Source organism: Schistocerca piceifrons, chromosome 1 (assembly GCF_021461385.2).
Source record: "Schistocerca piceifrons isolate TAMUIC-IGC-003096 chromosome 1, iqSchPice1.1, whole genome shotgun sequence".
In the NCBI taxonomy this organism is placed as follows: Eukaryota; Metazoa; Arthropoda; class Insecta; order Orthoptera; family Acrididae; genus Schistocerca; species Schistocerca piceifrons.
This window is the reverse complement of record NC_060138.1, coordinates 1,137,393,732-1,137,420,963: the sequence shown is the minus strand read 5'-3', so window position 1 is coordinate 1,137,420,963 and position 27,232 is coordinate 1,137,393,732. Positions and strand designations below refer to the sequence as shown.

The window sequence follows — 27,232 nt, the reverse complement described above, 5'->3', positions numbered from 1 at the left end:
GTCGTGTTGTACAGCATGCTCTGTAACAGGATATTGTGAGTTGCCGATATGCACCCTCTGACTATGTCCATTCATCCTAACTGATAATTTAGTGGTTGTCATGCTGATGTAAAAGACTGAACAATGTTCACAAAACAGCTGGTATATGACATCGTTTCACAGGTTGCTTTCCCTTTGATAATATATGTTTTGCCAGTTACAGTGTTGGTATATGTGCTGGTAGAAGGGTGCATAGGGTAAGTCTCGCAGTGGGGACAGTCACTGCGGTAGGACCCATAGGTTAGGGAGATGGGTGCAGGAGCAGCATAGCGTTTGACAATAATATTGCGGAGATTGGGAGGGCAAATAAAAGCTGTTCTAGGTGTTGTGGGCAAAATCTCAGACAGAATGGATCTCACTTCACTTCAGGGCATGATTTTAGGAAGTCATGGCCTTATCGAAGTAGTTGATTAATACATTCCAGACCAGGATAATACTGTGTGACCAGTGGGGTGTTCCAAAGCTGTTTTTTGGAGGAAGCAGCAGTACCAGGATTGGATGTGATGACCTGGGAAATCTGCTTTTGAACTAGGCTGGTAGGGCAACTATGTCCAGTGGACGCTGAGGTGAGAATGGTGGGGTATTGCTGTAAACAGTCTCCTTCCCCATCAAAACAAATATGTTTGCCTCAAATGCCAAGGCTGTGTAGGAGCGAACATTTGATGTGGAAAGGATGGCAACTTCAAAATGTAAGTACTGTTGTTTTTTAGTAGGTTTAATGTGGACAGAAGTATGTAGCTGGACTCCAGTGAGGACGAGATCAACATCAAGGATGCTCGGGATTTGGAATATGACCAAGTGAAATTTAATTGGGAGGAGGAATTCAGAGATTCCAAGAATTTTAAAAGGTCAGCCTCACCATGAGTCTACATGGTTAAGTGTATCTAAACCAAACCACGGGATGAAGACTTATGGATCCCAGGACAGCCCCCTCCAAATGACCCTCAATTTATGTTAATTTCTTCCATCTTTGCATTTCTTCATAGTAACTAGTCTTTTCTTCACTCCGTTTTAGTTTTCTACATATTTCATTGCCATACCCATCTGTTTTTCATTGACCCCTCCCACCTCTGTTACATACAATGCACTTAGCTTTTCACTCTTATTAACTCACGCAAGATGTTTAAGCAGAAATCTCTATCTTGCATATTACCCTGTCTTCCACCTTTCAGCTCTTAGGTTTTCAAATCTCATCCAGTGCAGTTCCCAACAATCAGTCTCTCCTCCTCATCCTATCCAATAAGTCTTCACTGACCCACATTCTGGGAGACTTTCCCAAAATCTACCCCTTTTCCTAGGTCTCTCCAGTCCTTCCCCTTCACCCCTCTGCCTTCCCCTTCAACCTTTCTACCTGAAGAACCAGCCACTGGCTCCGAGAGTTTGCCTAATTATAATCTTCTTTTATGCGTGTGTTGTGCTTAGTTGTATGGGGGGGAGACCAGACAGCGAGGTCATCGGTATCTTCGGATTAGGGAAGGACGGGGAAGGAAGTTGGCTGTGCCCTTTCAAAGGAACCATCCCGGCATTTGCCTGGAGCGATTTAGGGTAACCACGGAAAACCAAAATCAGGATAGCAGGATGCGGGATATGCGTGTGTTCTGCTGCTGCTTGGGTGAGTACACTTTTTTTAATCTATACAATTAATTCATATATTTTATGGATGTGACTGCTTCAAGTGATTATTCTGCAATCACGTAATTATTGTAATAATGGGTCTCTTACATTTGCTTGCACAGGGGCTGAACTTTCACTGCCTGTGTCACATGTCAATCCTCTCCAGGTCCTCTGCATTTTGTTACAATTTTCTAGCATTGCAACTTCTCTGTGCACAACAGCACCACCCGCAACAAGCCTCATAGAATCTCAGATGTCATCCATGACGTCATATATACATATTGCTTAGGTATATTGCGAAAAGTAATGATCCTGTAACATTCTTGTGAGATACACCCAAAGTTACTTTCATGTGGGTAAATTCCTCTCCATTTGAATGTTCTGCTGTGTTCTGTTAGCCAGGAATGTTTAAATTCATTTACACAGCTGGCCTGATATCCCATACACTCATATTTTGTTAATTAGACAGCAGCGCTGTTATACTGAATGCCTTCCAGAAGTCAAGGAACACGGCATCAACCTGCATGCCGGATCTCGTGGAAGAACAGAACAAGCTACCTTTCACAAAATCATTGTTTTAAGAGGCCAATTCGATCCTACAAAGGAGATTTTCAGTCTTCACCAACTCATAACATGTGAGTATAAAACGGGTTATAAAATTTTACAACAGGCCAGTGTCAGATATAGTCCTGTAGTTTTGTGCATCTGTTTGCTGTCCATTCTTAAAAACGGGAATGACCTGCCCTTTTTTCCAATCATTAGGAATTCTTTGCTCTTCCAATGACCTATTGTGTACTGCTGTAAGAAGGGGAGCAAGCTCTTCCACATACTCAACAGAGAACAGTACTGGTATTCTGCTAGGTCCAGTGGCCACTCTTCTGTAGAGCAATTTTGGTCTTTTCTATCCCTGGGTCACCTATTTACTACCTGTCTTTTTGACATTCGTGCAACAATTTAAAGGAGGAGTTACTGCATTATCTTCATCAGTGAAACACTTTTGAAAAAAGACATTTAATATTTCAGCCTATGATTATCCTCTGTTTTAGTGTCATCTTGGTCACAGAGTGTCTGGGCACATTGCTATTATTTAATGATTTAACATAAAACCAGAATTTCTTAAGATTTTCTGTCAAATCACAGACAGAATTTTACTTTAGAATTTGTTGAAGCTTCACACACATGCCTCTCCTTACACTAATTTTTGCTTTGTTTGGTTTTTGTCTGTCTGTGAGTCACATTTGAATTTGCAATGAAGTTCACTTTGCTTTTGTAGCAACCTTCTAGCATGGCTGTGAAACCATGGCATGTTTTCAGCCCTCACAATTTTGTCTGGCACATACCTGACTTGGGAGTACTGCACAATGCTTTCGAACTTTGTCCCTGATGTGTGTAGAGCATCTTATTTATTCATAATGTCAAAGTTGAATATTATGACTGTCCATGATATCATAAATGATCATCAGCTTTTCTGAACTGTAAGCTTTCAATATTTGCAGCCCATAACTCCAAAAAAGTAAAACCAATAACTCAAGACTTCAATAAACGCACTTCCATAGACACTGTGACTGTCATTTCAAATCAGGAGACTTAAGTCGCCTAGGAGGCGGAGCAGAAATTGATTTCCCCTTCCTTCAATGTATCTTCCAGTACTGTTACAAGGGAAGTCAAGTTACTCACCAAATTACCATGAACTAGGTATGTATCGAATGAAAGAACTGCGTCAGACAAAACAAAGTACAAGTTTACGTGAAACTGAAAGAAATTGAAAAATCACTCAGTGATGTTAAGAATTGTATAAGAACAGAATTTTCATTTGTTTTTTCTTAAAGCAGGGCTCGTTAAAATCAGGACAGATTAACATTGTTCTTGCAGGTGTTTTGCCAGAACCGGTGGAAACATTCGTTAAAAGTATTTCCTGAAAAATGGGTTTCTTAATTCAGAGTTTTACTGTACTTGTTAGCTCATTATGTAAAATGTTTAATTTATTTTTACTTATGACCTTTTGATGCCATGGTGTGAATTTTTATCAAATTCATTTCATACATTACCTCCTTACACAAAACAGCCAAGTCCGCCCCACTGTAAAGGTCAGTGGCAGCTGCAACTGATGACAGGTCAACACAGGGAGCGAGAGGCATGTGCGCCGTATGCACGCGAAGTATTTCCAGGCGGGCATGACCATTTGGTGCAGACACATACACCAAGCGGTCCAATCGTCCCGGCCTCAACAGGGCATCATCAAGCAAATCCGGCCTATTTGTTGCTGCCAGTACAATAACACCAGCTACCTGCAAGATTTGTACAACTTAAGCATACTCAAAACAAAATTTCATGTGCCCCCAAGTGCTTGTATTAATATCTACAGACATTATAGTAAAATATTAAGTTAGCACTACTAACATCAAGCACACCTTTCAAACAACAACTGTGCCTAAGCTTACCTGCTTCTATACTATAACAACTCTTTACATCAGTAATGTCACAAGTATTTTTAATTCCTTTTTTTTTATTGCGCTGTTTTTCTCAGGTTACATGGAACCATTTGAGTCTAATTCAATCACACAACATCTAGCTCATCCTATTCACATAATGCTGATAAAAGGAAAATTTCAGGAATTGAAGAAGACATGACAAATTTGCATTATTATATTAATATAAAATATGTAAGAAAGTATGGTGAAGGCATCTAAGTTATTGTAGTTCTTTTTATGAGAGTCCACATTGCAAACCACAAATCCAATGAACCTACCCAAGCACAGGGACGAAAAAATTTAGACAGGCTCTAATAATGGCTGACACAAAATTTGTGACCAGATACCATAGATCATTCTGTTAATCTTTTGCTATGCAAAAAACATTATTTCTGAATGCACCCAGTTACACCAAAATACGGTGCTATTACATAAAAAATAAAAAGCTTTTGTATTACAGTGTCATTGTATGCAAGAATATTTCCAAAGTGAAGACATCATCAGTCAAATTTCTGCACAAGATTCTGAATGTGATTCTTAGAAGAAACATTTTCATGTGCCATCAGTCTTACAAATTTAAAATTTGAAATCAGTACCTAAAAATAATTTCCTGTTTCTTCATTAATCACTGCAGCTCCTGAATGTACCAAAGTTCTGAAGGCATCCACAATCTTACAGCTTACAAGGAATTTGCGCATTTCTTGATTTGACTTTAATGTTTCCATAAAATTTGTTTTGTACATGTAAGCATAAGCCACATAAAAGAGGAATGGTTTCAAAAACAAATATTTTAGCTACATAATTTATCAGCAAGGAAAACTTTGTAAAAAGAAAATGACGCAGTCTTAGAGACTAAGTGACTGACATATTGCTTTATTTCTTATAATTTTTTATGACACAATCAAATAAGCACTTCACAATGCCATAACAGGTTTTGATCAACCAGTGGTCATTTTCAAACTAAAGGCACATGGGGCAAGTGGTTTCTGCTGTGTTGTTAACAATAGTCAAAAGCAACTTGTAAACAAGGTATTCATGTTTGTGTAATTTCTGAAGTAATTTTTTTCTAACATGAACATTAATTCTGCAAAGATAGAATAATTAGAATAGGAAAGTTTATGGCACAGGTGCTCCCTTAGAAGACACAGTCATGTCAATCAACTATCTTGTCAAAAAGTCACCACATGTGGCCATATAATTGAGTGAATGCATGGGTATGGAAAATTTTAACTGAAGATAACATTTAATGATTCAAAGAGTTACGAGCCAGCTAAAGTGGAAGCTTGGGGAGTGTAAGTTATTGTTTAAAATATTCATAAAGAAGGTACGGTGCAATAGTGTCTAGTTAGCCACACATAATATGCGGTGCAAGACTGATGCAACAAAATGCCAAAATGGTGGAGGGAAGGAGCAGTTCATGGCACTCTGATTAGCTTTGTGAAATGAACAATTATCCTGTGAATGAAATCAAAAATTTACAAGTGTATCATCCTATAATATCAAATGGGGTTACTAGCAGGGACAGGCAGCAAGATCTGCAAAGAATTCATGACACTATTACATCAGATGGTGATGATAGTACATCTGAAATGCTGCTGCTTGTCTCGGCTAGATATTAAAAATTAGTTCTACCCCTACATTAATGTCAATATTCTGCAAACCATTGAAGTGTATGGTAATGAGGGACTTCCTACTGTGCTATGTATTAGGGCTGCTTCCCTCCCATTTGCATATGAAGTATGGGAAGAATGACTCTTTAAGTGGCTCAGTGCTCACTGTTATTAGGCTAGTCTGGTGTTTATGGTCACTATGGGAACACCACCTAAGCACTTATCTTATGGTCCTAAATACATCACTGGAAGTCAGTTATTGAAACTTTGTAAATAGGCTTTTACTGGACAGTTAGTATCTAATTTCAAGTGTGTGCCAATTTTGAGCTTTCAGCATTTCCACGAGTTTCTTCTTCAGGTCAAATGAACCTGTCATCATTAGTGCTGACCTTCTTATAAACATTCAATACCCCTGGTTGGTCCTATTTGGTATGGGTCTCGTACATTCAGGCCAAATTCTAGCTTAGGTCACAAAAAATTTTTATATGCAATACCTTTTGTATACTGACAATTTTCCTAGCATCCTAAAATGGAATCAATGTCTGCCACCTGCTTCAACTATTGTATCCCCATGAATCAAGTTGGCTAATTCAAACTATGACACACTGACACTGCAGCCATAGGATACTAAATTCTTGCATTTTGCAAAGTTTTACATTTTTGATCATTTTAAGCAAGTCGCCAATCTTTGCATCACTATGTTATCATGCTTTTTTCAGGCAGTATTTCAAGGTAACTATCATAAGCATAAAAGACTGAGGCTATTACCATTGACATTGTCTGCCAGGTTCCTAATATGCTACATCATCATTAAGGGTCCCAACACACTTCCCACACTTCCTCAGGGTAAACATGACATTACTGCTGTGCCTGTTGACTCCTCATTCAGGATAATATACTGTATCCTCTGTACCAAAAAAATCCTCAATCCAATCAAAACTTTTGCTCGGTACTGCATGTGATGGGGCTCAGGAAATATTTCAAGATTCTACAACAGTTGTATACCAAAGATCTGGGCTGCAATTTTGAGGGTTGCTTCTGCTGACCACCTCAAACAATGGAAAATCCAGGATGAGATAATGACAATATTATTTTAAAGGAGATACTGTTACTCACCATACAGAGGAGCTGTTGAGTCACAGACAGGAACAACAAAAAGAAGTAGGAAACACACACGTGGCCACTGACTCTGGCCCAAAGCTCAAATGTATAGCAATCTTCTTTGCTGTGCTTGTCTGCAACTCAACATCTGCTGACCTGACAGATGAGTGTGACTTTTGCTTTCTTCCAGCTACTGGCCACAGTTTTTCTTTTTAAGAAATTTTCTGTATATTTTGGTTAGTGGAGGAACTAAATCTCAGCATTTCTGCTTTCACTTCTATACTTTCAATTTCAATTCCTGTTCATTTACAAGTGTCTGAAAATTAACTTTGGTGGCACACATAGCCTTTGCAAACAACTACACGTTCTTCATGTTTTCTGAGAGGACTTTTGATAAGATTTTGCAACAGCAGTGACAAAGCTTCATGCACTGCCCTTTTGACAGTCTTAACATGTCATTTTACACCTTGGGAAGTCTCTTTACAGAGACTATGTACCCTGGTTGGTCTCTGCCATTATGAACTGTTCTACTACATACTTCTCAATCTGGTACATGGTGAATTATTCTTCTAAACAGTTCTTCCAAATGCTCCTGCTCAGAGCAATATAATTCTAATTTTTCCTTGAGATGCGACACTGCCATCTTTATCTAGTTCACTTGTTCTGTTCACTTGTTTTATTCATCCTTCGTACTTCAGTAATTATTTCTGTTGCCAGTTCAGTTCAGCACTGCATTAGTTGTCCGATCTACCTATCAGATCTTCAGTATTTTCCAGAGCAGCATTATAAGTCCTAAAATACCCCTGCAAACAATGACGTAATAACCCCCTGGCATATAACATACACAGCATGTGGAGTACTTGCAAGAGAAATAACTAAGTTACTTAAGTGGTTAAGAGTCCACTGTGGCCTTCATGGGACTGGAATGGCTGACAAGTTAGCAAAAGAAACAATAACCATGGGCATTCAGCAACAAGATAAGGTTCCATACTCAGATTTCATAATCCAAGTCAAGGAAGTGTTAAGAAACAAATGCGATTGAATGGAAAAGACTTAGTGCTACTAGAGGACATCATCACAGTGAATTATAACTATATGTATCTCCATTCCACTACTATATTAATGACTCATACTTCACTGATTATATGTGACCGTACTTTACTGATTACATGTAACGATGTCAGGACTAAAAGTCAATCAGGGACGCTATCAACAAAAACCACATCAAACACTGAGTGTGGAGAGCAAGGAGACATTAACCACACTGCTCCCCTGTTGTGATAAATATAGGCAACTGACTTCCTACATAATCAGTTTCTGAAGTAGAGGAACGAAGGACCTCACAGCATAACAAAGCTTCTCTCTACTATGGATGTCAGCATCTTCAAACTATTATCTATCTTCCTTGCTGCAGAGGGTGTGGAGATATGACAGTAGGAGGCTCACACGATTATCTCAAAAATTCTCAAAAACCTAATCATAAAAAGGGCAACATTAAGAATTTTTATGGGACTGTACATGACTGAGAAAGAGTGCGGCTGCAGCATGACAATTTTGTGAATAAATGCTCAACATAATGAGCCCAGATTCGAGGACAATGGGGCAAGGAATATAATTCAAATACTCTGAAGTGAAAGAGAGAAGATAATTCAACTGAACTGTGTGTTTTTATTATTTTGCTTTTTTAATCACCATTATGTATTCACGGGCATAAGGAAAATGAGCAACATCATAATGCCCAGTTTGACTTATTTGCTTTGTATTCCATATGATAAAGATTCTGGAGAAACTGACTCTCCTCAGCCATCATTAATTGTGTACATGTGGTGCATGATGGCCTCTTCTCATAAAGCAAAGCTTCCTCTTTCACATTATGAATGTGGGACTGCTACTTACTTTTGCTTGAGAACCTTGAGTGTCCAATGGTCCACCAATACCATCCATTTCCAGTAGAAAGGCAGACAACACTCTCTCCTGAACACCCCTCTCTCTTCCCTGGCGGCTTCCGACGAGAGCATCTGGTGACACATTTTTGAGACAAAATATCTATTAATAAGCAACAGTTACAGGACCTAATGGCTACTGAGATAATATGGTAACCATAAAAGGGCACAGAAAATTACTTCAAAATTACAAGGAAACACAGCGGCTGATTAGTATTTACTTTCAGGAGATATCGTTCCAATTTCCAGTGGCAGGTGGCACTGTGCCTAGCTGAAGCTGTGTTTCTGTTACTAGTAGAAAACAGTCAATTTTCATAGAGTAAAGTGATTGTGTGAAGCATATTTTGTAAGTAACTTTGTTCTTTTATATCTCGTTTATCCAGGCAACTGAAGATTTGAAACTTCCTGGCAGATTAAAACTGTGTGCCCGACCGAGACTCGAACTCGGGACCTTTGCCTTTCGCGGGCAAGTACTCTACCATCTGAGCTACCGAAGCAATACTCATGCCCGGTACTCACAGCTTTACTTCTGCCAGTACCTCGTCTCCTACCTTCCAAACTTTACAGAAGCTCTACTGCGAACCTTGCAGAACTAGCACTCCTGAAAGAAAGGATATTGCGGAGACATGGCTTAGCCACAGCATGGGGGATGTTTCCAGAATGAGATTTTCACTCTGCAGCAGAGTGTGCGCTGATATGAAACTTCCTGGTAGATTAAAACTGTGTGCCCGACCGAGACTCGAACTCGGGTCTTTCTTTCAGGAGTGCTAGTTCTGCAAGGTTCGCAGGGGAGCTTCTGTAAAGTTTGGAAGGTAGGAGACGAGGTACTGGCAGAAGTAAAGCTGTGAGTACCAGGCGTGAGTCGTGCTTTGGTAGCTCAGATGGTAGAGTACTTGCCCGCGAAAGGCAAAGGTCCCGAGTTCAAGTCTCGGTCGAGCACACAGTTTTAATCTGCCGGGAAGCTTCATATCAGCGCACACTCCGCTGCAGAGTGAAAATCTCATTCTGGAAACATCCCCCAGGCAGCGGCTAAGCCATGTCTCCGCAATATCCTTTCTTTCAGGAGTGCTAGTTCTGCAAGGTTCGCAGGGGAGCTTCTGTAAAGTTTGGAAGCTAGGAGACGAGGTACTGGCAGAAGTAAAGCTGTGAGTACCGGGCGTGAGTTGTGCTTCGGTAGCTCAGATGGTAGAGTACTTGCCCGCGAAAGGCAAAGGTCCAGAGTTCGAGTCTCGGTCGGGCACACAGTTTTAATCTGCCAGGAAGTTTCATATCAGCGCACACTCCGCTGCAGAGTGAAAATCTCATTCTGGAACTGAAGATTTGGTGATCTGGGGTTTTTACCACTTAAAAAAAGCACCATACCTAGTAAACCGTATTCTGCCAATAGTAAATATTGTCTAATATCAAAAAGTACTTGTGATAACTAGCCATCAGCAGTTACATTTTATTGTAACCTAGACTACCTGAGTACCCGACGCTGTCCTGGTACATATTTATTTCAATCCTACTAGTACAGCTCCCCCCCCCCCCTCTCTATCTCTCTCTCTCTCTCTCTCTCTCTCTCTCTCTCTCTCACCCTCTCTCTCTATCTATCTATCTATCTCTATCCATCTCCACTTTTCTTTCTATGACCACCTTCCATTTCTCTGTCTTCCATCCCTCATATCTCTTGAACTGTGTATCATAAATAGATATAATTTTGCAGGTACATTCAGTGATAACATCATCTGCAAAATGTGCCACAAAACAGTTAGTAGTACGAAGAAATAAATTAAAAGTCATGTTTGGTGCTTTTCTTCCTTTCATCATCATGTGGGGGAGTGTCAATGAAAAAAGATCTGTAAAGATTTGAAATGATGTGTAAAGTTTATTTCAAGTCACTAATTGCTCTTGTTCTCAAATACTTGATTAAAATCCGTGTATGTATGCACTGTGGCCTAACATGTATAAATATATTTTTTTCCATAATCCAATTTTGATGCAATATGGCCTATACGGTGCCCCTCGTCATGCTGAAGTTATCAGTGAAAATCCTATAAAAAAACTGTCTACTGGTTTTAAATGATCAGCAGGTCTGGCAGATAAAGTTTTAATAACACTTTCAATCACAATATCTTTTTTTTTTCTCTGTGATCTGATTTTGATAAACTAAAGCCTATACAGTGTCCCAAACTACACTCAAGTTACCTGCAAAAGCCCGACAAAAGCTGGTCTAGTAGTTTAAGAGATCAGCATATTCAAAGATAGATAGAGATTATGGTTTTACAGATTCATTATTAATATATATAAGTTAATTAACAGTTAAGTGAGTACTGAGTTCTTGTTTTAAGCAGAAATGATTAACTTTTTCATTATAACATGCACCTGAACGTGGACGTTGCTGTATGGTACATAGAGTGAGGGTGGTGTGTGTAGATTGTGAGCTGGAATTCCACTGGGGCAACTGTAGTGTGGAACTGAATAGGGAATTCAATGAGGCTCTCCCATGGAAGTGTAGGCTCTGCAAAAGAGATGAGAATCACTAAACAGGAAGCAAATATTTGTGCCCTTCAGGCTGAAGTAGATCAAGCAAAATTTGAACTAGATAGGCTGAAGGGGAAAATGATTGTGGGATCATCACACAATGAAAGATCCCTGTGGTTCAAGGTATCAGAAAGTACCTTTTTTGGTTTGAATTTAGGCTCAGGCAACCCTACTGTGAAAGAAGTTAATTTAACAGAAGAGTCCCACAAAATGCTTAAGGATGCATAAAAAAGTAAGGTTAGGTTATTTCATCACAATATTAGAGGATTGAGTAAGAAGCATTGAGTAAGAAGCATAGAAATTTTAGAAAGCTCTGAAAAGATAGACATCATGAGCTTATCTGAGCACTATATAACTACACGGTTAAAGAAGTTAAATATGAAAGATTACGCTCATGCAGGTCTAACAGGGAAAAGGAGAAGTTGTTGCATATATTAAGATAGAAAACAAGTTCAAAAAGATTGAAGCAAGTGGATCTTTTAGTGGTCAGCACATAGAAGTAGGTGCCACTGAGAAATATTTCACTTTGATTTTTAACTGTGTACAGATTCCACCTCTCAAATTTTGAACTATTTATGAGGAATTTGAATTCCTTACTATGCTATCTGACAGACAGCAGCAAGCTGTTAATGGTCTGTGATTATTTCAATGTAGATTTTCGAAAGGATTTTCATAGGAAAAGTGAGCTGGAACCCTTATTTGGATTCTACAACTTAATCTCAGCAATCACATTTCCAACACAGGTGGATCAAGACAGTAGGAATTATTAATAATGTTTTCTTTGATGAAGCTCAAAGCAAGAAAATAACTGTACCAATTAACAAATGCTCTCTCTGGTCATGATGCACAGCTACAGCTACTTAGGATAAATACGAGGGCTACCCACCTCCCCCCTCCCCTCCCCCCCAACCACTAATCGGTGAAAATCTGACGAAACATAGTGCAAAGTCGCTGAAACGCCCATTGAGCACGTCACATTGCACATTTCAGATCTGATTACACAGTGAGTATGTGAAGATGCTCAGAACAGTAGTGTATCCTGTCAAGTGTGAAGTGCCTAATTAGGCATTCTGCCTGATTTCATGCAGACCATAAAATGTAACTGTCATGCAATTCTTTTGTCATGACAACACTTGGGTGCACAACAGTGCAACAATGACACTCCTATAGCCCGGACTTAGCTCCCTCCAATTTTCATGTCAGCACTCACATTAACTGCTAGCTATGAGAACAGAATTTGCACAGACAGTGAACTGCAGACCAACATAGTGAGCTGGCTGATAGCGCAGGCAAGTGCCTTCTATGACAAGGGTGTTGGAAAGTTGGTACCACACTACATTAAATTTCTAAATCGAAGTGGTAACTATGTAGAGAAGCATCTGGAAGTTGTAGCTGAATGTTTGAAACAAAACATTTTTGATTTTCACTGTGATTTCTATTTTGCAACTGATCGGATGTTGAAAAAACACTAAATATATCATATCACTGCTTGAAAATAGTTTTCCGCATAAAATAAGCAGAAAGGACACTAAACAGCCATGTCAAAAACCATGGATCACTAGAAGAAGTAAAGAATCTTGAGAAAGGGCAAGATAAGTATACTTGTTGGGAAGAACAAGCAGAGAGATCTTGCAGTTGATTGCAAACTATGAAAACAATGCAAAATTGCTCAGAAAACTCATACACTCTCTTTTTCTAGCAAAAGTATACACATTCACACACACAAAATTACATACACTCAAACGTATACGTACATGGCGAGTTTCACTACGGCCATGGGAGTGTGCATTTGAGTGTCCATGAATTGCATGTATGAATGTGTGTACTTCCGCCAGAATAAGAGCAGGAGCATACACTTTATGTCATAAATCACTACTTCTGACAACAGACTTAAGTCTATAAGGAATGTAGGAAATGAGAAATAGGATTACTTGCCGAAGAACAGGATTAACTGAATTAAAGAGTAGGACCATAAGTGTTGAGTCACAGATAACAAATATATTTAATAATCATTCCTTAAATATAGCAGAAAGCATATGGACTGAGAGTTCCAGAGCAGACTCACAGCAGCCAGTTGAAAAAGCAAGTCCAAAAATTCAATCAAATGCATGTATCACCAACTTCTACCTCTAAAAATAAGAAAATTATAAAAGGAAGCACCAAAGAAACCGGTATAGGCATGAATATTCAGATACAGAGACATGTAAACAGGCAGAATGTGGTGCAGCGATCGGCAACGACTATATAAGACAAGTGTCTGGTGCAGTTGTTAGAACTGTTACTGCTGCTACAATGGCAGGTTATCAAGATTTAAGTGAGTTTGAATGCGGTGTTATAGTTTGTGCACCAGTGATGGGACACAGCATCTCTGAGGTAGCAATGGTGTGGGGATTTTCCCATACGACCATTTCACGAGTGTACCATGGACATCAGGAATACGCTGAAACATCAAATCTCCAACTTCGCTGCGGCCAGGAAAAGATCCTGCACTAGTAGGACCAACGACAACTGAACAGAATTGTTCAACGTGACCAGAAGTGCAACCCTTCGCAAATTGCCGCAGATTTCAATGCTGGGCATCAACAAATGTCAGCATGCGAACCATTCAACAAAACATCATCGATTTGGGCTTTCAAACTGAACGCCGCTCATGTACCCTTGATGACTGCACAATACACAGCTTTACGCATCGCCTGGGCCCGTCAACACCGACGTTGGTCTGTTGATGAGTGGAAACATGTTGCCTGGTCAGACAAGTCTCGTTTCAAATTGTATCAAGCAGATGGACATGTACAGGTATGGAAACAACCTCATGAATCCATGGGCCTGCATGTCAGCGGGGGCCTGTTCAAGCTGGTGGAGGCTCTGTAATGGTGTGGGACATAATTAATGTCCATTGTGCATTCTGACAGACTTTCACAATTCCAGCAGGTCAATGCGACACACAACATGTCCAGAATTGTTACAGAGTGGCTCCAGGAACACTCTTCCGAGTTTAAACACTTTCGATGGCCACCAGACTCCCCATACATGAACATTATTGAGCATATCAGGGGTGCTTCACAACGTGCTGTTCAGAAGAGATCTCCACCTGCTCGTACTCTTGCGGATTTATGGACAGTCCTGCAAGAGTCACGGTGTCAATTTCCTCTGGCATTACTTCAGATATTAATTGAGTCCACACCACGTTGTGTCGCGGCACTTCCGCAAGCTCGCAGGGGCCCTACACAATATTAGGCAGTTTCTTCGGTTCTTCAGTTTCAGGGGCCCTACACAATATTAGGCAGTTTCTTCGGTTCTTCAGTTTACATTCTCTCAAAAATAAAAGCTCATTTGGAACTGGTGTTTTTTCCAACAGTACTAAAGATTTATTCCCATATAATAAGCCCTACATAATGTGGAATACATCATGCATCACTAGCTCAAGGTATGTTTCCATATATGCCATTCCTAAATCCTTCTATAAAAAAGGGGATAGGAGAGCGATCAGTAACTTCCAACAGGACTTCATTTTCTAAGATTTTTGAGAAGGTTATGTATTCTACAATAGTATCCCACCTGAGCAACAATAATACCCTTAGTAAATGACAGTTTGGATTTCAGAAGAGTTGTTCTCCTGAGAATGCCATTTACATGCTCATTCATCAAATTTTACGACCATTAAGCAACAAAATAGCACCAGTTGGTAAGGCAAACACACACACACACACACACACACACACACACACACACACACACACACACACCACAGGCTGGTGCATGGAACACAGAAACACGTAATAGGAAACAGCATTCACACTATCATTCAAGCTCACTCTCTTTTTCTAGCAAAAGTATACACATTCACACACACAAAATTACATACACTCAAACGTATACGTACATGGCGAGTTTCACTACGGCCATGGGAGTGTGCATCTGAGTGTCCATGAATTGCATGTATGAATGTGTGTACTTCCGCCAGAATAAGAGCAGGAGCCCAAAAGTTAGTGTGAATGCTGTTTCATGTTATGTGTTTCTGTGTTCCATGCACCGTCCACTGTAGGTGAATAGTTGCCTTTCCCTTATTTCATGCAGTTGACTTTGTCAATAACAATATTCTCCCATACAAACTCAAGTAATACGGAACTAATTGTATAGCCAACCTTTGTCCATCACAATATTCTTGTATACAAACTCAGGTACTATGGAACTAATGGTATAGCCAACCTATGGATGAAGTCACATCTAACCAAAAGAATGCAGAAAATTGTACTTGGTAATTCAACCAATGTAATTGGGGTGATTTTCTGACTGGGGAGAATAATGTACAGTGCTCCCAAAGGCTCAACCTTAGGTCCACCAATGTTCCTCAAACAACAAGCAGAAGTCATTCTTTTTAAGGGATGCCACTAGCATTGTAATCAGCACAAGCACACATACAGCAACAGAAGAAATTGTAAACAATGTTCTTAAAAGTGTCTGGTTTTCTGCTAATGGTCTCACAGAGACAACATATTCAGTTCTGCACATCTAGACGTACTACACCAATGTTATTTCCTCGCACAAAGTGAGGAGATAACAAATAATGTGGAAACCTCAAAATTATACTTGTCCCTATGGATGAGAATTTAAACTGGAGAAAGTACATTTTGGAATTACTAAAACAACTTAGTTCAGCCACATTTGCATGTAGAATTATTGCAAGTATTGGGAACAGGGAAGTCATTGTGTTGACATATTTTGCATATCTTCATCCAATAATGTTGCATGGAATAATGTTCTGGGGAAACTCATCTTTAAGAAATAAAGTGTTCGTTGCTTAAAAACTTGCTCTAGAGATAATACATAGTGCTCACCCACTATCATCTTCTAGATACCTGTTTCAGATCTTGGGCATTCTGACTGCTGCTTCACAGTATATTTATATCCTCATGAAGAGTTGTAAATAATACACTCCAGTTCAAAAGGAGCAATGATGTATATAATTACAATACTAGAAAGAAAAACAGCATTCATTATTCCACATTAAGGCTGTCTTTAGCACAGAAACAGGTGCACAATGCCACAACTAAAATTTCTGATAGCTTACTCAGTGATATACAAGGTGTACAACATTGCTACTGCAATTTTCCCCCAACATTTGAGGCTTTAATTAAAACTAATTGGTTACAGATGTATCATTCAAAGTATTTTCCATCTCTGGCCACTACTTTCACCCATCTTTCGGGCAGCGTACAAATCCCGCGTCGAAAAAATTGTTCATCTTTTGAAGCGATTCACGAATTGATCCAACTTGTGACTTCTTCATGAGGTCAGAAGTGTTGGTCAGCCAGGCCATGTGCCATTGTTTTAAACAGGTGATAGTCAGAGGGAGCAATATCTGGAGAATACGGCAGGTGGGGGTAGGACTTCCCATTTTAACATTTCCAAGTACGTTTTGACCTCTTTTGCGACATGAGGTCGAGCGTTGTCATGCTGTAAAAACACTTTATTGTACCTCTCGCTGTATTGTGGCCGTTTGTATTTTAATGCTCTGCTCAAACACGTTAATTGCATTTGTGATTGTTTCACTTGGTTTTAACACCTCATTGTACATGACGCCGAGCTAGTCCCACTAAATGCAGAGCATAATCCTTGAGCCATGAATATTCGGTTTGACCATCGACGTGGAAGCATGGCAGGGATATCCCCCATGAGTTTTTGCATTTAGGGTTACTGTAATGAACCCATTTTTCGTCCCTGGTCACAATGTGACGCAGAAATCCCTTCTGTTTTTGCTTCTAAAGCAACTGATCACAAACACACAAAAGCTGTTCAACATCTCTTGGTTTCAGCTCACACGGGACCCAAGTTCCTTCTTTCTGAATCTCACCAGTAGCCTCGAGAAGTTTTCAAATGGCTTGCTGTGTCACTCCCACTAATCATGCCAATTTTTCTTGAGTTTGACGTGAGTCATCACTCAGCAATGTCTCCAATTCTGCATCTTCAAAAACATTCTCTCTTCCACCACTATGCCAGTCTACGATGATAAAATAACCATTCTTGAAGTGTTGAAACCATTCATGACACGTTCTTTCACTAATGGTGTCCTTACCATACGTACTTGAGAGCATTCCATGAGACTCAGCCGCCGTTTTCTTCATATTGAAACAAAACAGTAAAAACTGACATTTTCAATCAAGAACAACTTAATGATGCCACCACTACTTACCGTTGTCACCACCTATCGGCAAATAGCAGAAGCAAAGTTGTACACCTTGTAAAATGTCTGACTAACAGACAGCACAGTAAAATTTGAAAACAAAACAAATAAGTTTTTCCTAGTCAACTTCTCCTATTCCGTAGAAGTACTTCTGTTAACTGTAGTGTGTAAAAGGTGGTGGGTGGAAATTACTAATTCACATCTCTATAATTTTGAGAGAGAGAGAGAGAGAGAGAGAGAGAGAGAGAGAGAGAGAGAGAGAGAGGGGGGGGGGGGGGGGGGGGGGCACAGGGGGCTCAGCATTTAGCCATATTTACAATTTTTTTTTTTATGTGAATGTGAAATGACTTTTTCTACATCATTACCATTTATCATGATAACTAACAAGGTGTGCTGCACTTCATTTTTTGGTTTTCCCACCTTTTCTCCTAATTCTTCATTGCACTCTGTGAACTGAGAGGAGGAGAAATGAATTGTGCATTTAAGAATTAGGCAAAAGGCAAAAACAAAGACATGCAATGACCAAGGATTGACACTTTTCCATTTTTAATCTCCTGACAGTAAGTTTGAACCAGTCCTCCTGTTTTCTAAAATTTTATCAAGTAAATTTTCCTTCTAATGCAGAAAAGCTATTATATCATCCACTTAAAAAAAAAAAGTCAACAGAGAGGAGATGGGAGAGAATTTGAATTTTATTTCCCGATATGATGATGGAACACTGATCTTCACTATGCAACATATATGGCTTTTTGCATACTGCAGCTCAACTTCAGACATGAAGGAAAATAAACAACAAATAAAATAACGTATGTGACACCAACTTACACAGCGATTATCTGGGGAAACTGAGAACAGGTCACCAGTGAACACCACAATGAGTCTAAAAGCTTGATTTTCAGAACAGACAGTTCCTTTTTCATGATCTAGTTAACATTTTATGATACAATCAACAGTAAAACCTTTTGCCAAAATTTCATTTTCAAAAAAATGGTTTTATTGGGAGACTGGTTGCCACTTTTGTTTGTACATTTATTACTCTCACCAATTCTATCACATAGAAGTTTTATACTGTTACCATTAACTGGTTTCGGCCACCATCAAATCAACTGAAGCAGCCTCAGGATGGGTGCCAAGTAATGCTTTGCCAGACAAAACATTACTTGGAGCCCATCCTGATGCTGCTTCAATTGTTCTACTGGTGTTTGATACAGTATAAAACTTTTATGTGATTGAATCAATGAAAATATTAAATGCAGAAACAAAATTTCCTTCGCTGATGGCACCATACCAATGAAAGTGATTGTACTCACACTGATGGAAACAAATTAAATGCTTCCCATAAATGAATTTACAGGAAAAAAGAGAGGAGGATGCCTCTTAGTACACTGGCTGCTTCAGCACACAATATACATGCAAAAAAATATTTAAAGTTCATCCAACACGTAACATTTATAAAATTTGGTACAAAGTACAAAAGAATTCTTTTACTAACTTTAACATCACATTATGTCAGATGGTACAGACCACAGACACACAGAGTTATTGATATTGTGTGTTGCCCTTCTTGCCTCCAGAATCTTCAGACAGACAGATTGCTACTCACCATATAGTTGAGACATGCAGACATGCACAACAAAAAGACTGCTGACAAGTAAGCTTTACTTCTTTAGTATTCTTTTTGCTGCGACTGTCTGAGAATCAACATCTCCATTGCGTGGTGATTAGCAAACTATCCTTTTCATAATATTTTCATTATTCCATCCTGGATTTTCCACTGATTAAATAATATTCAGAGAGATTTTACCCAAAGTACAGTAGGAAGAACTAAATCAGTGACACGCAGTAGACAGTAGACAAAAGACTTAATTACTTTTTAAAATCTATTCAAGAATATCCATAAAGCACATTTGGTACCAACCTACCTATTTCATCCACAAAGAGCAAAGGTTGAGAGCTGCAAGTCTAGCTCTGCTGAAAAAGTTCACAGACATTCTTCTCAGCTTCCCCAACATATGGTGAATACAATTCTGCAGCAGAAGTAGACATGAACGTCACTTGCATCTCTGAAGCCAGTGCTCTCACTATGCTGGTTTTTTGCACATCCTGGTGGGCCATACAAGAGAAGACCTAGAACAAAGACAGTACAGTTCAGCATCTACAAACGACAATATTATGTTTAGTATTTAAGTTTTTATCATCTTAGTCTAAATCTACAACCATATTCTGCAAACCATACTGCCAATAGGCCAAATTAGGGCTTCTCCCCATGCCCTTCACATAAGGTGCCCATGAAGAACGATTTTTTAAGCATTTGCGTGTACTCTGCAATGAGTCTAATCTTGTTGCAGTATAGATTGGAAATTTTACATGTGAAACTGCAATGTGTAGATTCTTATGGTTGTAATGGGCTACCTATGCAACCACATAGGTAAATGTAATCATTATCTGCAATTTTTTCTATCTATTGTGAAATAATGGAACAATATGGAAGTGACTGATTGCTATTCACCACAAATAGGAGGCAGTGAGTCGCAGACAGGAACAATGAAAAAGACTGCCAAACTGCCAAGATGTTTACACTTGAAAACACACACACACACACACACACACACACACACACACACACACAGCCATTGTCTCCAGGTGCTGGATCCAATCAAGACAGTGAGCTTGTGTGAATGCGTCTGTTTTCTACTTCAGAAAGAGGGCTTGGTCTGAAAGATTAACCATCTTAGCGGTCTTTTCCATTGCCCCTCTCTGTGATTCAAGCCACCTCTACGTGGTGAGTAGAAGTCTGTCCTTTCCATATTATCGTTATTTCATCCAGGACTTTCCACTGTTCGAAAAGTAGATAATCTCTTTTTAACTTTGTTTTATTTTTAGACCTGAAGAGGACCAAATGTTGACCAGAGCTAGTCATCATAAAAATAAATGAGCAACTGAGAGATCTGACCAATTTCTGTTTTTGCTTTGCTACCCTCAATTTCAGTTCCTGTTTCATCAATGAGTGTCTGGATGCCAACTCTGGTGCCACTGGTTGTGGATGACACTGGAGTTATCATCAGATGATATCCTGTATGTGTTCAATTGGAGATAGAGCTGGTGATCGAGCAGACCAAGGCAACATGTTGACACTGTCTACATCTACATATATACTCTGCTAGCCACCAAGCAGTGTGTGGCGGAGGGCACAATTTGTGCCAAAGTCATATCCCCCCCCCCCCGTTCCACTCACGGATTGTGCGAGGGAAAAAAGACTGTCTGAACACCTCAGTATGAGCTCTAATTTCCCTTCTCTTTGAATGGTGATCACTGCGCGATTTTAATGTTGGTAGTAATAATATATGCTCTACTTCCTCAGCAAAGATAAGATTTTGGAATTTAGTTAGCAGCCCCTTCCATTTAGCGCATCGTGTACCTGCATGCGTGTCCCACTTCAAACTTTCCATGTAATTTGTAACACTCTCACGATGGCTAGATATAACAGCCATGAATCTTGTCGCTCTTCTTTGGACCTTCTCAATCTCTTTAATCAGACCCAACTGGTAGGGGTCCCATACAGATGAACAATACTCTCAGACTGGATGAACTAATGTATTGTAAGCAATTTCCTTTGTTGAAGGACTGCATCGCTTCAGGATTCTACCAAAAAACCACGATCTAGAGTTCGCCTTGTAATTGTATCATTGCACTTGATATAATTTCGAACAGTCACACCCAAACACTTGATGGATGTTACTGCTTTCAAAGACTGGGCATTTATTTTGTACTCTTACATTAATGGGGATTTTCACCTTGTTATATGCAGTAGGTTACACTAATATTGAGAGATAACTGCCAGTCATTACACCACGCATTTATTTTCAGCAAATCCTCATTGATTTGTTCACAACTTTCATGTGATGCTACTTTCCTGTAGACTACAGTGTAATGCCACTGTCAATGCCATCAACCAGATCGTTTATGTAAATCGTAAAAAGCAGCGGACTATTACACTGCCCTGGGGCACACCCGAAGTTATGCTTGTTTCTGTTGAAGTCTCCCCACTCAGGACGACATACTGCTATCTGGCTGTCAGAAAACTTTCTATCTAACCACACATGTTATCGGATAGACTGCAAGTCCGCACTTTTTGGAGCAAGCAACAGTGTGGAACTGAGTCGAATGCCTTTCGAAAGGCGAGAAATATGGCATCAACCTGGGAGCCGGTATCTAGAGCCTGTTGTATATCATGCACAAAGAGGGCCAGCTGTGTCTCACATGACCACTGTTTCCTAAACCCTAGCTGGTTTCTGCAGATGAGCTTCTCAGAGTCTAGAAAGGTCATTATGTCTGAACACAAAATATGTTCCATGATTCTACAACAGATCGATGTCAGTGAAATTGGCCAGTAATTATGTGCATCCAATTTTCTACCCTTTTTATAGATTGCTATGACCTGGGCCTTCTTCCAGTCCCGTGGAACTTTCCGCTGTTCCAAGGATCTCTGATAGATTATGGATAAGAATGGTGCTATATTTGTAGCATAGTCAACATATAATCTTATAGGTACACCATCTGGGCCAGATGCCTTCCTAGCGTCTAAGGATCTTAACTGTTTTACAATTCCAGACACACTAAACACTATGTCAGCCATCCTTGCGTTTGTTCGATAACTGAAAGGGGGAATGGTGCTACAGTCCTCTACCGTAAATGAGTTTTTGAAAGCTAGGCTTAGAATTTCGGCCTTCTGTTTATCATCATTCGTTATGTTATCCATACTGTCAGCAAGAGAAGGTATTGAATTATTTGTAGCATACATAGATTTTACGTACGACAAAAATTTTTTTGGGGTGTTTTTAGAATCTGCAGATAAAATATTGCTGTCAAATTCGTTAAAAGAATCCCTCATTGATCTTTTGGCAGCTGCTTTCATTTCGCATAATTTCTGTTTTTCAGCGGAGCAGTGACAATCTTTAAAATGACTGTGCAAAATTCTCTGCTTTCTCAGCAACTTCCTAATAGGTTTGTTGTACCATGGTGGATCCTTTCCCTCCCTTACATTTTTGCTAGGCACATACATCTCTAGCACCTGGTGGACAACACCTTTAAATTCCAACCAAAGATGCTCAATATCTTTGTGTCCTGCAATGAATACTTGGAGCTGACTATGAAGATATTCATTAATGACACTTTTATTTGCTTTCCCAAAGAAGAAAACTCTATGCTGTTTCTTTGGTTAACTTCCATTGACACAGAAGCCACAACGACATTATGGTTGCTAATACCTTCTTTTAGATTAACTTCCTCAAAAAGATCAGGTCTGTTTGTCAGCAAGATATCTAATAGGTTCTCATCTGGAGTTGATTTTCTAACCAATTGCTCAAGATTGTATGTTGAGAGCGCTCCTAGAATAACTTCACATGAGTCTTTACTTCTGCCCCCTGTGATAAACATGTCATTTTCCCAGTCAATGGATGCCAGATTAAAGTCTCCACCTATAACTAATGGATAATTGGGATATTTATTTTCTATGTACTCAATACTTTCCCTTAAATGTCCTGCGACGTCCGTTGCAGATGCTGGTGGTCTATAAAAACATCCTAATACAATGGTCAATCCTTGTCCGATTGACAGCTTTATCCAAGACTATTGCACAGTCCGGCCTAGTATCGATCCAAACTGCATTTAAACAGCTTTCAGCTGCAATGAACACACCACCTCCCATGGCATCAGTAATACCATTCCTAAACATTGTCCAATCTTAGTTCAAAATTTCACTGCTATTTATGTTTGGTTTCAACCAGTTTTCAGTACCTAATACAATATTGGCATTGCTACTGCTTATTTCAGAGAGCAACTCGGGGATCTTGCTACAGACACTTCAACAATTTACCAGCATGAGATTTAGCATATTTAAATCCTTTGGAATGACCTGTTTAGGTGAACTAACAATTTTTATAGTTGACACACCCACATCAGTGTCATGCACTGGTAATTTTTCAGGCCAACAGTTTGTTTCCCGTGGGGAGGATCCTAATCTAAGAAAACCCATGTGCATGCCACAAGTACTGTGCTACCCAGTACCTGCTTCCTGTGTGTAGTGCATCCCTGATCTATTGAGGGGCGTCCTACAACCTTCCACCCCATAATGTAGATCGAGGAATCTACAACCACTTTCGTCACAGAGTCGACGTAACCTCTGGTTTAGATTCTCCACTCGACTCCAAACCAGAGGACCCTGGTCCACCTTGGGTACGATGCCGCAGATCATCAGCTTGGCTTCCACTCCTCGAGAGATGGAGGCCGCCTTCGCCAATTTAGCCATCCGTCTAAAGGATCCAAGGATTTCCTCGGAAACCCGACAACAGGCATCATTGGTGCCGGCATGTGCAAAGATCTGCAGCTGGCTGCACCCCACACGCTCAATAGCTGCCGGAAGAGCCTCTTCCACATCCTGGACAAGGCCCCTGGCAAGCACACTGAGTGAACTTTGTACTTATTCCCCACTTTGCAACAGTTTGTTGTGTCACTGTGGTACCAACTGCTGCTAAAATTGATGCTGTAGATGCAGTATGATGCACCAGAGCCTTATGCTGAAAACAATGGTATTCCCTCTAGGTAGTGCAATTTGGCCATCCGGAGTCCAATCTTCTTGGTACCATACACTCCTATGACCATCGCTGCCAGCAATTGTGTACACTGGCTACATTCCTGCCAAGTGTCTCGGTAATATCATAGAAGGAACATCCAGCTTCTTGTAACCCTATTACATGACCTAATCAAACTCAGTGAGGAGTTGATAATGGTGCCTTTGTTGCCTTAAAGGCATTCTTGATTAACCAATTCATCATGTCCAATCTCAAAGCCAACTAACCCTCACAACCATTACAGCATGTATTTAAAGCAGACCTGATTTTCAACCTCAGCACTCTTTGCAATTGCCACAAAATTTCAAGGGACGTCATCTTTCAGATGTAGAAAAATGCCCACCAACTTTTGTTTACGTTGTACAGCTCCTACTTTTGTTGCTTTTTTCCCCCTGTCAGTGTATTTTTCACTTTCAAACAAAATCTTCCTCCAGAAGTAGAACTCTCACACAGTCACAGTTCTCCACTTCCCTAACACCTAACCCGTTCCCTGCTCCCACTCCCATACACGCACGACTTCTATTCCACCAATGGACCTAGAAGTCCTTTACTCTACCACCCCCCCCCCCCCCCCCCCCCCGCATCACTGACTCGCGCATTCCTACATCTCTCCAGCATCCTACCTGATCTTCCCCAGGTAAGCGTCTACCAGTTTTGCACTCTTTTGTAAATAATTCATGTCAGTATTTTGCAGGCTTAACTTGTAAGCACTGGCATTATTACATTCTTCTTGAAGTCTGAGGGTATTCTGCCTGTATCACCATTCAGGCTGCATCTTATTCACTTAAAACTTGCCATTTGGTGTTCTATCTTCTGTTTCTCATTGATGAAGGGATCTGTTGCCTGACTGCACATTTTACACAAATTCCGTCTTTGAAACTAGTTTTCTTGCTCATTTTTTTTTATTTGTAGCACAGTGCCAAAGATAAAAATTTTTGTGCAATGAACATATAGACATCAAATCAAAATTGTGAGTAAGAAAAGATAACCAAAACCCCACAATTCACAATGTTTTGAGTGAATAAGGTGAAACATGTATCATGATGAGAAAAAATGCATTGCATCAAATGGATGCACACTATGAACTTAATGAACTATACACACAGCAGCTAAAGGTACCATTGTCACACGAGTGAAGAACTTGACTTATTATTCTGGAAGCATCGGCAATTGAACAGGTAATGATTTAATATATAGGGTTGTTCACAAGTAAGTTTCGTTTCTATTTCCATCTCAACAGCACTATGATTGCAGTTCCGAGCATGCGCGGCAGTTACTCTGACTCCAGGAGAAGACACGTATGCCATTTTCAGATTGCTACTGCCAACGTGTGCTGTGTAGTGCTTCTTTATACATCTACATGACTACTCTGCAATTCACATTTAAGCGCTTGGCAGAGGGTTCATCGAACCACAATCATACTATCTCTCTACCATTCCACTCCCGAACAGCGCGCGGGAAAAGCGAACACCTAAACCTTTCTGTTCGAGCTCTGATTTCTCTTATTTTATTTTGATGATCATTCCTACCTATGTAGGCTGGGCTCAACAAAATATTTTCGCATTCGGAAGAGAAAGTTGGTGACTGAAATTTCGTAAATAGATCTCGCCGCAACGAAAAAGTCTTTGCTTTAATGACTTCCATCCCAATTCGCGTATCATATCTGCCACACTCTCTCCCCTATTACGTGATAATACAAAACGAGCTGCCCTTTTTTGCACCCTTTCGATGTCCTCCATCAATCCCACCTGGTAAGGATCCCACACCGCGCAGCGATATTCTAACAGAGGACGAACGAGTGTAGTGTAAGCTGTCTCTTTAGTGGACTTGTTGCATCTTCTAAGTGTCCTGCCAATGAAACGCAACCTTTGGCTCGCCTTCCCCACAATATTATCTATGTGGTCTTTCCAACTGAAGTTGTTCGTAATTTTAATACCCAGGTACTTAGTTGAATTGACAGCCTTGAGAATTGTACTATTTATCGAGTAATCGAATTGCAACGGATTTCTTTTGGAACTCATGTGGATCACCTCACACTTTTCGTTATTTAGCGTCAACTGCCACCTGCCACACCATACAGCAATCTTTTCTAAATCACTTTGCAACTGATACTGGTCTTCGGATGACCTTACTAGATGGTAAATTACAGCATCATCTGCAAACAACCTAAGAGAATGTCAGCCGTAGTTGAAAATGCCACCGCATGTGAAATCAGATCTGTGATTCGTTTTCTAAATGCAAAGAAATTTAAACCAAAGGAAATTCATCGGTAAATCTGCGAGGTTTATGGGCAAAATGCTATGAGTGATTCAATGGTTAGAAGATGGATCAGACTGTCCAATGAAGAACATGATCCAATGCATGATGAAGAACGAAGTGGATACTGATGAACTGGGACGGCTTTGATCATCCTCTGTACAGCCCGGACCTCGCTCCTAGCAACTTTCATCTCTTCTTACACCTAAAACCTGTCCTTCGAGGTCAAGACTTGAACGATGATGACGAGCTGAAAGAACATGTTACCACATGGTTGAATTCACAGGCGGCAACCTTCTATGAAGAAGGCATACAAAAACTTGTGCCAAGCTATGACAAGTGCCTACAAAATTTCGGAAGCTATGTAGAAAAGTAGTTTAACAGTTGTAGATTTTTGTACAATAAATACTTTTTCTGTATCTGTACATGTTTGTTTTATATAACCAAATGTAACTTACTTTGTGGACGACCCTCGTATTTACATTGCTTTTGTACAGACAAATCCGTAACACAATTGATGCAATTACATTAAAAATATCTTTAGAACAGCATGTATTTCTGTCCTGTAAATCACGTCGCGGCATGCAGCTACATTCATGTTGTGCACATTCTTATCAGCTGCAGATAGGAAGCACCTCTGCCAGCCTAATATGAGCTGCTTAGACGAGTCACTACTAGCCACCCGAAATCTTAAATTCCTTACCAATCAGTTCTCCAGGACCTAGGGCCATTCTGTACTCATTTCTGCACTGTCTTAAAACTTTTTCTCATGTATGTTTCACCTTGTTCTTTTTAGCTCAACCTGAATGCTAGTGATGTCTGTGCCGTTGCGTGTTTACTCCACATGTAAACCAGCAACAGG

The 27,232-nt window shown here is 39.9% G+C and overlaps 1 protein-coding gene across 1 annotated transcript in view; it reads right to left on the bottom strand.

Moving 5' to 3' along the window:
- The window catches only part of LOC124800592 (spermatogenesis-associated protein 5-like protein 1), an 85,427-nt gene that overhangs the window by 4,206 nt on the left and 53,989 nt on the right, over window positions 1–27,232 (bottom strand). Inside the window, 4 exon segments of the mRNA XM_047263007.1 lie at window positions 3,702–3,941; window positions 8,732–8,853; window positions 19,408–19,579; window positions 19,581–19,612. Coding sequence (XP_047118963.1) covers window positions 3,702–3,941; window positions 8,732–8,853; window positions 19,408–19,579; window positions 19,581–19,612 — 566 coding nt within the window.